Here is a 12,535-nt window from a genome sequence, read left to right as displayed (position 1 = left end):
AGCTAGCCTCCTTTTAGATAAATTTACCGTTCTGGGTAATGAGAATATTGAAACTTTTTTAATTGCGAGAATATTTCTGACTAAATGATGATTTTATTATTAATGGAAATTAAGCTGCGATGTGTGGTACATATGCTGTAATTACGTTGTCCTTCATCTCTTGCGTTAGTCTACATTTTGCTGGGAATTTAAAAAAATATGTGCGTACAATTTTAAAGGTCTGGTTACGCCCCTGAATCTATGCAACGACCGTGTTTTCGAACCATTTTTCGCTTGGCGAATGTGGACAAGACCGCCTGCGATGCTGCTATTGTGTGCACATCCTAGAGCGCATCCCTTACACTTGCCCCGACGGCAATTGACGTGGCCACTGATTGCTTGAGTCATTAGGGCTTACTTGATTGCCTGTCAATCATTCTGGCAGTGCTAGCGGTAACCCCTTGAAGTTACTAACAGGAGGTGAGATTGATACAAAAATGAGATTATCTGACATCCAAATGCATGCAAACAAGCTAATTTCAACCGGCAATAGAGTACTCATCTTCGCGATCGTCAGAACGATAACAGGTAAAGCTGCCAACAAATTAATTTGCTAATTTGGACAATTAACCTCCCTGAAAGGGTTTTTGCTCGTTTTCTTTGCTTTCAATATTGACGAGATAGCGTTATTTTAGCAAGCTATAACTGTCTACCTGTACACCTGAGGGAGACCAAATTCACCATGCTAATTATGAAAAGTATGCACTGAAAGTGCTTTTTAAGAAATTTTGATTGATCCTCTCTTTTCTAATTTATAGACTTTGAAAGTGAAAATTCCCTAATATTTTGATGTAATTTCACGTTTTTATAGATAAAATCAACAATAAGTGTCTGAAGAAAAATCCCTGACTCCATGCTGTAGTACTTTGTTCAAGTGTTATAATGCCATCAAAAGCAAGTTTATAGCTGTCCAGGTGCCTGAGAAAATCAGGTGTATAAAAATGGTGTTTTTGTCCCCAGAATCCCAATATTACGTCACACGATGAAGTTGGAGCTGTGTTCCAAGCATTATTAGATATTTTGAAGATACATTAAATGAATGTGACAGGAATAAAAAAGCCAAAACCTTTATTTTAAGAGAAAATCTCAAACCTACATTCCCCCCTTAACTGATGATTTGACCGTGATCTCATGTATTGTGTGATCACAATGTCATAGCCCCCCTCCCCCCGTTGCACGTTGGAGTTGGATTCTCCTTGCGCCTCTGTCAATGCACCTCATTTAATTTAAGTATTATAATATAAATATAGTAAAAGTAATATATTTGCCATGTATTGTTCCTTTTTTGAAAATGCTGTTCGCTGTATTTTTTTCATTATCCTTCATGTTTTATAAATACTTGAATTAGTAAGTTTATAAATAAATTATTCATTTATAAATTAATGCAATAAGATTTTTTGAGCTTGATGCTGCCGCTCATGCATGTCAATCAAACAAACAATACTTAGTTCAATTTTTGACTACGGAAAATTCATATTGAATGAAATACCTGATAACAAATTTAACTAGCTGTTTGTTAGCAACACCAAAAAGATAATCAACTGCGCGTGCCAAACTAGTGAACAAAAGGACAGTTCGCTACGGGAGACGGTTTAGTGGCACGCGGTACCATGGGTTCAAGCCTCTTACAGCTATAATCCTATTGCCACAACAAACAATGGTACCTTCTGGCTGATGTATCCTGCTGTTAATTACACTTTGTTACAGCGGAGTGTTGTGCTCGCGCGTCATGGTGTTCACTCGCCTAACGGCTGTTTCACAATCAGGGTGAACAATAAAATGGGGTTAATGTTACAAGTGTCTGGTAAATTAACAATTTATGATTGGAGATTGCTGATAGACTGATATCAAAGACACTGTTCATAGGAGCAAAATAAAAAAGAATTATAATAATCAAACTACAATTTACAAAAATATGGCCAATTATGTGTCCAAAAAGTACCTGTTTTTAGCTGTTACGATGGGTCATTTGCAACTAAGGTCATAAATATGATGCACTAACTCTTTATGTCAATGGTTTATGGTGAATGTGATATTGGTATATAATTCCCACAACATATGTCTTCTCTTCTAGTAGGTTCTTCCAAAGATATGTTCTGAGTAAAAATTTATTTTAACCATTTTGCTGAAACAGGCTTTTGTACACATTTTACTTATTTTTGTTAATGCAATGAAAAACATATTTGATAAGGCCAAATATTACTTTGAAATCACCTACGTGATAATAAGATGAATTTACCATGTTATGACTTAAACATAAGAAAGGAGTTGTGCATATGTAACCATTATTATGTACAGACACAGATGTGTCTGTACATATAGCCATCATCTGCGTCTGTCGTCGCCGTCGTCGCCGCCGCCGTGCAGTCAGCGATAACACGATAAGTGGAATACCGTTTTACATTTTGTATTCAAATTTACAGAACTGATGAATATTCATAATACGCAGGTCAAGTTTGAAAATCAGCATGATCGGGCCATTTTTAGGGAAGTTATGCTGTTTTTTTCACTTTTTATGTACAGACACAGATGTGTCTGTACATATAGCCGTCATCTGCGTCTGTCGTCGCCGTCGTCGCCGTCGCCGTCGCCGTCGTCGCCGTGCACTTTTACCGATAACACGATAAATGGAAAACTGTTTTTTCTTTTGGTATGAAACTTACAGAACTGATGAATATTCATAATACGCAGGTCAAGTTCGAAAATCAGCATGATCGGATCACTTTTAGGGAATTTATGCTGTTTTTTCACTTTTTTCAGCATATATGCAGCACTGATAACACGATAAGTGAAAAACCATTTTACCTTTTGGCTTGAAAGTTACAGAACTGATGAATATTCATAATACACAGGTCAAGTTCGAAAATAAGCATGATTGGGTCATTTTTCGGGAATTTATGCTGTTTTTTCACTTTTTTCATCATATATGCAGCACCGATAACACCATAAGTGGAAAACCAATTTACCTTTTGGCTTGAAACTTGCAGAATTGATAAATATTCATAATACGCAAGTCAAGTTCGAAAATCAGCATGATTCGATTATTGTTAGGGAATTTATGCTGTTTTTTCACTTTTTTCAGCATACAGGGGTATATGTAGCACTGATAACACAATAAGTGGAAAACTGTTTTTTCATTTGGCTTGAAACTTACAGAACTAATGAATATTCATAATACGCAGGTCAAGTTTGAAAATCAGCAAGATCGGGCATTTTTTATGGAAGTTATCCTTTTTTTTTTTTTTTTTTTTTTTTTTTTTTTTTTTTTTTTTTTCAGCACTTTTATAACACCGATAACATGATAAGTGTAAAAATGTTTTTCCTTTTGAATTGAAATTTACAGAACTGGTGAATATTTATAATACGCAGGTCAAGTTTGAAAATTGGCATGATTGGACTATTTTTACAAAAGTAATGCTGTTTTTTTCCCTTTATTCAGCATAGATGCAACACTGATAACGCATTTTAAGGAAAACCAATCAGCCTTTTGTCTTGCAACTCACAGGAGTGATCAATCTGACCAGTATACAGATCAAGTTTGAAAATAAGCTTGATCAGTTAAGTTTTGATGAAGTTATTAGCCTTTTTGTATATAAGTGGTTTTTCTTCAGATTTAATTCTTAAGCATGTTAACAGTCTCATTACGGAACTAATTGGATATGTAAAAGTGTTGTTTTAACGTTTTCTGCTTCTTAACAATATTGTTAGTTGATTATATAAAAATGACGGTAAACCTATTATCGTGCATTGTGTAATAAAGTATCAAAAATGGAAAGGAACTCATCATTGCAGTTCGTCAGATTCAATCATTTACTATGTTCAGAATCTCCAAATGGAGCTAATTGGACATCATAAATTGTTCTATTGATACTTTTCCTATGTCAACAATTTTCCTAGTTGATCATTTAAAAATGACAGTTAATTGATTATGGTTTTATGTAAAAAAGGTGTTGAAAATGGAAAGAAAATCATTTCAGTACAGTTATCTCTTGTTAACATTTTGGCATTTTGAAAGTGTGACCCTAACTTCCATGTCCTTGGAGACCTTTCCATATCACATTTTCTGAATATCCATGATACTTTTATTTTTTTATAAAAATATTGATGGTCATTATGTTGTTAAGTATTATGTTATATTGCATGAAAGTTAAAGAAAACCCTATTTTGGACATTGCTGCCAGGATAGCGATTAAGGGAAAACCATGTTACTTATGATAATCAACCTTACTGAAAAGACTGAAGTGCAGCTTGTGTTGGAAAACCATCGTAATTGTTTTCTGTTTTGAAAGCAATGCAGTACAGTGCTAATTGGTGCAATAAATGTATATGGATAGTAGGCAGTTAATTCAGGGTTATAAAATAATTTGCTTAATTGATTTTCAAGTTATTTCAGGGTTATAAAATAAGTTGCTTAATTAATTTTCAGGTGGGCATTAAATGAGATTACATAAACACACATTGAGATTTCATTGTAAAGTCCCATCAGTTTAGCTTTCTTAACTGTGTCACATAATTAGGAATCGATGATTATTATGCAGGTAAATGTTATTTAATATGGAAAATAAGTTTACAAAAAAAATTTTGTGTAACGCTTACATTAATGCTACAGATGAATAACAGTGCCTTATTATTCTCAAACTCAATAGGGTTATTCATATCATGTTAGTAATTGTACAGCTAGATTAAAAGTTTGAATAGCAGCTTTGTTGGTATTTTTTGTTATGTTTTATTTTACATTTTCTTTTAATTTTTTATGCTGTTTTTTCACTTTTTTCAACATATATGCAACATTTATAACACAATATAAGAAAAACAGCTTAGCCAATTGTCATTATACTCACAGGAGTGGTCAATCTTACAAAAATTCAGGTTGAGTCCGAAAACCAGCGTTATCGGGCCATTATTTTAGAAGTTGTACTGTTTTTTCAAATTTCCTCAGATTCAATTCTTCGGCATGTTAACAGTCTCATTATTGAACTAATAAGATACGTAAAAGTGTTTGTTTGATATTTCCTGCATCTTTACAACATTGTTAGTTGATTATGTAAAAATGATGGTAAACTTGTTATCATGTATTGTGTAATCAAGTGTCCAAAACGGAAATAAACTCATATCATTGCAGTTTGTCAGATTCAATCATCCACATCTGCCATGATGACCATGATGGGAAAACCGTGTTACTTATGATTGTCAAACTTTCAAAAAAGAAACACAGGACTTAAATGCAGCCCGAGTTGGAAAAGCAGTCTAATGGGCTTCTTTTTCTGGAAGTTATACATTTTAGTGAAATATTCATTATCTTTTTGGCATATTCATTGTGGGACTCGGAGCTCCCATGGACATGAAGCCGGATGGTAATCAAATTTTCTACATGTTCATGCTATTTATAGTCAATAATAAAAAATTGGTGATAATTATTCTATAATTTTATTATGTAATGTTACATCAAAATTGACAATAATCTTTTTGCACTGCTACTGCAAACATTATGAAAAGAAAACTGTGTTATTTATTATTATATTTAACTTAAGAGTATGGTTTTTAGGATTGGCATGCAGTTCAAATTAGAAAGCCAGGTCAATTGGGTTATCATTTATTATTGAATTTAATGCAATTTTGTGTGAAATTTCATTTTTCTTATTCTGGCACTTTCTAAGTATAAACTTGAACTCTGATGGGCCTGAAGCCTTATGCTTTTACTTTCGTCGGTGTTACCTGTTGTGCAAAATTAAAATTTGATGTTGACTGTGCAGTTAAACATAATGTATTATTGCATCAGAAGTGGTAGTCTCCTATTTTGTGCATTATTGTTGTGTGCTCTTCTTAAGTTGTGACTTATGGGCCTGAAAGACCTTTGAGAGGGTCAGTCTGTTAATATCCCTTGGGTATCACATAGCTAATTTCTGAGTTATAAAGTCATTTGCCTAATTGATAGGCCATTAAAGGAGATTACATAAAGCACACTTGTTGATATTTCCTTGTAAACTCCCAAAAGTTAAGCTCTCTGCTAGATTAATAATAAGGAAGCAGTGATAATTATGCAGGTTATTATATATATATATATATATATATATATATATATATATATATATAATCAAAGATTAAAAATTTGAATAGCAGCTTCATTGAAATTATATTTACCTCAGGCTCTGCCAAGGAGGTTATATTTTCACCCCTGTTTGTCCGTCATCAACATAACTCAAAAAATTATGGACCGATTTTGCTGAAATTTTCAGGAACTGTCAGAATTGGGCCAAAGAGGACAATGATTAGTTTTTAGTGGTGGTCTGGCTCAATAATCAATCAATAATCAATAATAATCAACAAGTGCTGCCTTGGCAGAGGTCTGCACTCTCGGTGGTTTTCTAGTTTTGTTATGTTTTCCTTTACAATTTTTTCTCAAACACTTGCATTTGTGACTTTTAACTCTCATCCGCTCGAGGCCCTGCACATTTTCTGTATTTCCACATTAGCAATTGTATTGTTTTTATGTCTTTAAACATTATTTTATGCACTGTCATCATTTTTCAAATATTGAGACTTTCATCATGTGACTTTGGTCTCTCATGGTCCTGAAACTGTAATCTTATTGAAGGGGTGGATTGAGACCATCTTCTGGGTCTTCTGGAAGACAGGTTATTAAGTTTATATTGACTGGTATCTATTTTTTTCTGTTGGAAGACCATCAAAATGGAGGATGGATCAACATAGATACTTTGGAATACTGTCAGAAAATATCTCAGGGTCCGCTCCTGTTATTGACCATGTTACCTGTTGTGCATGATTAAAATTCAGTGTTGACTGACAGTGCTATTATAAGCATTATTTATTATTGCATCAAAATTGACAAAATGACCTTTTTTATATCTTTATTTTCTGTTTTTTGTCTGTACATTTGACAGCTTTGCTGCCTTGTTATTAATGCTATGGTATTTATAATCATGACCCCCTGACATTTATTTTGCATGAAGAAAATAGCACATAACCCCTTATTATGAAAAGATATGCACAAATTTGGTGCCAAATGTAGTGTCCGTACCCCCAAGTTATACATTAACCATTGGATAACTGGCTACATATCAATGATGATAAAACTTCAAAATATGATGCAAAATATTGTTTTAGACAATATAAAATCCATTCTTGTCTTATGATGTTTAGAAAAAACATTGTATATAAATATATATTCGATAAAGTGATACTGATTAGAGTCAGGCAAGAAATTTTGCAAAGAAATAATATCAGTAAAGATGCTACTGTTTGCATTCAAAATGAACAATATTGGTTTGAATATATTGCCAAATATAGCTAATTGCAAAATAAATTGTTTATGGATTAATATTTTATGGATTAATGTATATGATATATTTTGAGGGGGTACGAACACTTCAATACATGAATAATTAACAGTACATTTATTATACTCTCAGTGAATGAAGTATCAAATATGGATGACAATAAACAAAAAGCCAAACAGGAAAAGAAAAAAGGATCCTGAATATTTTCCTGTCAGCAAAAAATAATTTTGAAAAAAAAAAGACGTCAAAGAGCTAATATCCGTAAAGATGCTAATAATCTTGCTGAATCACGCGAGGAAGACGTTGAATGCACGTAACATAGCATAGAAGCAAAAAAAAAAGAAGAATCATTCTAGGCTGGCCCAGCAAGAAAGACTAAAGTAAAGAGAAGAAATTAGGGCATACTGACAGAGAGTTAAGGAGAAGCAGAAACCCAAAACAGTAGAACAAGAGGTGCAAATTAACGATAGATGAAAAAGAAGAAAAGACTCCAAAAACAGGAATCAAGACTGAAACAAACCAAAAAAAATAATAAAATAAAAAAATAAATAGATAAAAAAGGTCAAGCAACAGAAAGAAAAGTTAAATGTAAGTCTGGTGAATGAAAGTCACACTGAATAACACACAACCAAGCTCCAGCATCCACTAAAAAACGTGCTGTGGTGTTTCTCTAAAAAACTCTTTGATTAATACATGTACTTGTACCCTTTTGGTTTAAGTACTGCTGTTATAGCTTTAGTTTGACATTTTTTAGACTTTTGGCAAAAATAACTGGTAAACAATATGATATTTCAGTTACAAATGCATCAGTTACTTGAATGCGTAGTGTCCGTACCCCCAGATCATAGTCTAAGGGGCGTTCTGTTAAATTGGGCGTAGCACAAAAAGCAATTAATCTTGTGCTCTAAAAATTGTAGATATCATAGTTAAGATGTTATTCTTTTTATCTGTTGCAAAATTAAACAAATGCATCAGAGTTCATTTTTCTCTCAATGTGACCCCTATTTTGTACCCCTGATCGTGAGACAGCCGCTAAGGTATTGTATGTTATTACGCCTAAACTATTGTGTTTTTGCGTTCGAATTTTGAAGGGATTTAGACGGCTCTCCATTGTTTGTCCGCCCCCATCTATTCACAGGATAGGGATTAAAACATTTCGAACGTTTTTAAAACGTTGTACAACGGAAACATAATTATTATTACTACTGTATGCGGACCGCTCCGTATGACACATGAATGTGTTTGACAATGTCTGTCTTTTTCGCACCATTCTGGCACAGATAAACAATTTAGTAAAACACTGCTTAACTCATCTTACGCAATGCAAAACTGGGCGCTTACATGCAAAATGTCAAATTCTACTATGTAGTAGTTGCCGACAAATAGATACCTTTTTGACAGAACCATGCTTGGCCAAAGCCCAGCTTTGATCAGCCCAAAGGGGCACTACCCAATTAAATCACTGCACATTACACAATGCAGCAGTGCGACAGATATGGTAGTAAATTAATTGGTAGAGAAACACCTGACTACACACTTCTCCAGTCTGATATCTTATATGAGATCTGAGTTTTTTTTTTTTTTTTTTAATGTGCGTATTTTTACCTAGGCATACCTTTGGAACTGAAATATTCCATATTAAATGTCAATATATATAAATCGGTCCATAATTTTTTGAGTTATGTTGATGACGGACAAACAGGGGTGAAAATATAACCTCCTTGGCAGAGCCTGAGGTAAATGTCAATATATATATATATATATATATATATATATATATATATATATATATAGATAGATAGATAGATAGATAGACATTTAATATGGAATATTTCAGTTTCAAAGGTATATATATTGACATTTAATATGGAATATTTCAGTTTCAAAGGTGTGTATATATATATATATATATATATATATATATATATATATATATATATATATATATGATAATTGGCTCAAGTCAATGCTGCAAACGCAACATAACATATAGTGGTCTAAATTAAGGTAGGGACGGCCATCACATTGTTCATGGCAAATCTTATCCATTGGCCCGATATTTAGACAGGCCCTGGTGTTCCGTATATTGTTGTTTAGTACGAAGGTATCACTTTGTATACATGTTTGTGTTTTTGGACTGAATTCTTAGCCGAAAATTACACCCACACAGCGTTTAAATCTGGGACACAGACATACCAGTCTGTTTTGCAGTTGTACATTATGGAAAAAAAGCTCTCAGACTAGTTTTGTCATCTTTGTGTCCTATAGGTGTTCTTTACCGCACACGCAGACTAGAGAAATACAAAATATGGTTCTTCGTTGCAAATTTTGATGAGTGAAAAAAACTGGTTATTGTGCATTACCATCGTTTTCATTTTCAACTTCAGTACAAAATATAATCTCCCATACACGTGAAATATACCAACCATTCAATTTAGGGATTTAAATACCTGAAATAAATACTTTTCTTTAAAAAAATTTTTTTCACAGAACAACAAGGAGTAAAGAAATCCTGTCATAAGTGCGTGTAATCACACTTATTGTATCCTAATCCTGTGTCGATTCCTTCACAAACGCACGACCAGCGAAACCACAGTTGCACCCAAACCCAAGATAGAGGTGCATATCACATGCTGAAGAGCCAAAAAGTAAAGTTTAATGAATTCAAAGTTGTATTCATTTTATTAAACAGATATGTGTATAGAACAAAAATCAACGAATGTCTCAGTTAAAATTCAAAATTTAATTTTTACCATGTCTTAACGTTACGCAAATGGCCTTAAATGGTACCGTATGTTCCGGAAACGTATGGTAACGTATGTTCCAAGTCATTTAATTTTAATTTTAATTTTAAAACGTGGTCCGATACATTTTGTAGTGATTCAGTCATGGTAAATTGTGCATGACGTAAGGGTATTTTTTATAAATATTTAAACTGTAACTCAAGGGATTTTGTGTCATGGCTAGGTAACGAAGACAAAAAAGTTTTATTTTGTTCACGTACTTGGTGCTATATAAAACAATGTTTTCTGTTGCTGACCAAAAAATTATTGTGATAGTTTGACATTTCTGGTATACTATTTGGATAAATTTTTTACACGGTAACGAATTTTGAAACTTCGATTGGTAGAGAGGAGGTAAAGTGAGGACATCCCTGGTGAGCTCACTTTTCAATTTTGAATCTCTTTGCCCACTGTATAGACTAGTTTCATTGTCATAAAGCTGTCAGTGTGTCTTTTTGAAAAATTATTCTATAAAAATTGTGAACATGTAACAAAGTCGTATTCACTTTGCGTTTTGCTCTCCTCTTGCCTTCGGCTACGGTCAAGTTTCCCATTTGTCAATTTGTGTCAATTGCACAACTACCACAGCACTTGTCATACAGTTGCAATGCCTCCACTCCCACCTCACTGATAAAATAGCAGACGGGTAAACGGACTTTTAGATAAGCTCAAAAATAAACAAGTCTTCTTATATGCTCAAATATAAGACCAAGACCGGGACACGAGTACACGAGGAAAGTCCCATGTAAAAACAACGTTCAGCTAAAGTGATCAGTGAGAAATCTTACCAGTGCAAAGATGGCGATGAGAAAAAACATTATTGTAAAATCATGTGAAAAACACTCTTACTTTAATATCCCATGAGATATACAGTTTTTCACGTAGTTTCAGGTTGATCCTAGCATTACCGACCAATAACGTAAATATGTGAGATACTTACATGTACGTCAGAAATGAGTATTTCATTTGATGCTTCAGGTTGCAGTACAGGGCCCACAATCTTCTTGTTACAAAGTATAGGACTAAAATTATCTGTAAATTAATATGGAAATTATTTCTAGCATTCTTTCTCTGTTTTCCTAATATTTTTTCTTTCGTGCTACCTGAAACTTCAAACCTATTTTGATGTTTTATGTATGAACATTAAATTGAACATTAATTGAACATTAAGTGAAATCCTCGGCGGGAGTTTTTTTCACAATTGTTACGTTCTTTATATTGATAAGATCATTCATTCATATAAAGCCACAATGTAGCTACCATAACCCTGATTCACATGAAGACTTAGATTAGGAGCGAAGCAACGATCCAAAACTGAGTAAAATTGAAGTACTAACGTTAATGTCGATAAATAATTTCCTGGTCAAATAATTTTAAAAGTGCATTGCTACATTGGATTTTACACAGCAACTTTACTGTTTACCGTTCAGTTTGTGAGAAATGATGACCATATATCTATCTTGTTGTTAAAAAGGTTTGACAATCCATGATATATATATATATATATATATATATATATATATATATATATATATATATATATATATATATATATATATATATATATATATATATATATATACACTCCGCCAAGGCAGCAAAGTCTCCATCCAAAGCCCTTTCACCCCTAAATTTTCCATATTTTTTATTATTGATTGATTATTGATCGGGATCACCACCAAAAACTAATCATCTGTTCCTTTGCCCACTTCTGACAGTTCCCGTTAATTTCATCAAAATCAGTCCATAACTTTTTGAGTTATGTTGATGACAAACAGACAGAAAGACAGACAGACAAACAGGGGTGAAAACATAACCTCCTTGGCGGAAGTAATAAAATAACCATGTGAGCTAAGGTTAATATTTTAATCAAATATTGATGGATAATGCACACATCATACATAACTTTATATACATGTACACTGAATATTTTCCAACTACATTTCATAATTTTTTTTATTATTTAAAAAGCATGTTCATGTTTTTGTAAATCTAGTGTTTAAATACATATATGAACATGTAATAAGACAGATGCAAGATGACTAACTATTTGTGTTTTAATTTTTTTGGGTGATGCGGGGGGGGGGGGGGAGGTTATCTCCGATGTAGTGCAAGCTGTAGTACCTGATATTCTTAATAGGAAGTCCTTCTGTTTTGGCGAAAGCAATGGTTTCAGGCATCGGTTTTTACCGGACGCTACTTCCGTATGAATGTATGGATGATATTCATTTATACGCAGGCTTAATTCTAACCAGCTCATTAATATCATGTAATATTATGTTACAAACCCTATATATATGCACATACCTTGTAATATTTCTGATCAACAGACAAGAAGTCAAAGGATACCCAGATATGTACCAAAAAATACGACCAGTTTCTCTTTTGAACCAAGAAGTTCCTAATTCATCAAAG

The 12,535-nt window shown here is 33.2% G+C and overlaps 1 protein-coding gene across 1 annotated transcript in view; it reads right to left on the bottom strand.

The window, feature by feature from the left end:
• Window positions 1-12,535, bottom strand: part of LOC147762577 (uncharacterized) — a 119,936-nt gene extending 107,401 nt beyond the window's left edge. The window contains exons 1-2 of the mRNA XM_087011479.1: window positions 12,428-12,535; window positions 11,061-11,152 (exon numbers count right to left, since the gene is read on the bottom strand). Coding sequence (XP_086867605.1) covers window positions 11,061-11,086 — 26 coding nt within the window. The 5' untranslated portion in view covers window positions 11,087-11,152; window positions 12,428-12,535. The remainder of the gene's footprint in view (window positions 1-11,060; window positions 11,153-12,427) is intronic.

Source organism: Lingula anatina, chromosome 4 (assembly GCF_051362555.1).
Source record: "Lingula anatina isolate TDL-2025a chromosome 4, LinAna3.0, whole genome shotgun sequence".
In the NCBI taxonomy this organism is placed as follows: domain Eukaryota; kingdom Metazoa; phylum Brachiopoda; class Lingulata; order Lingulida; family Lingulidae; genus Lingula; species Lingula anatina.
Note: the sequence above shows the minus strand (reverse complement) of the source record. Positions and strands in the feature narration are given on the sequence as shown.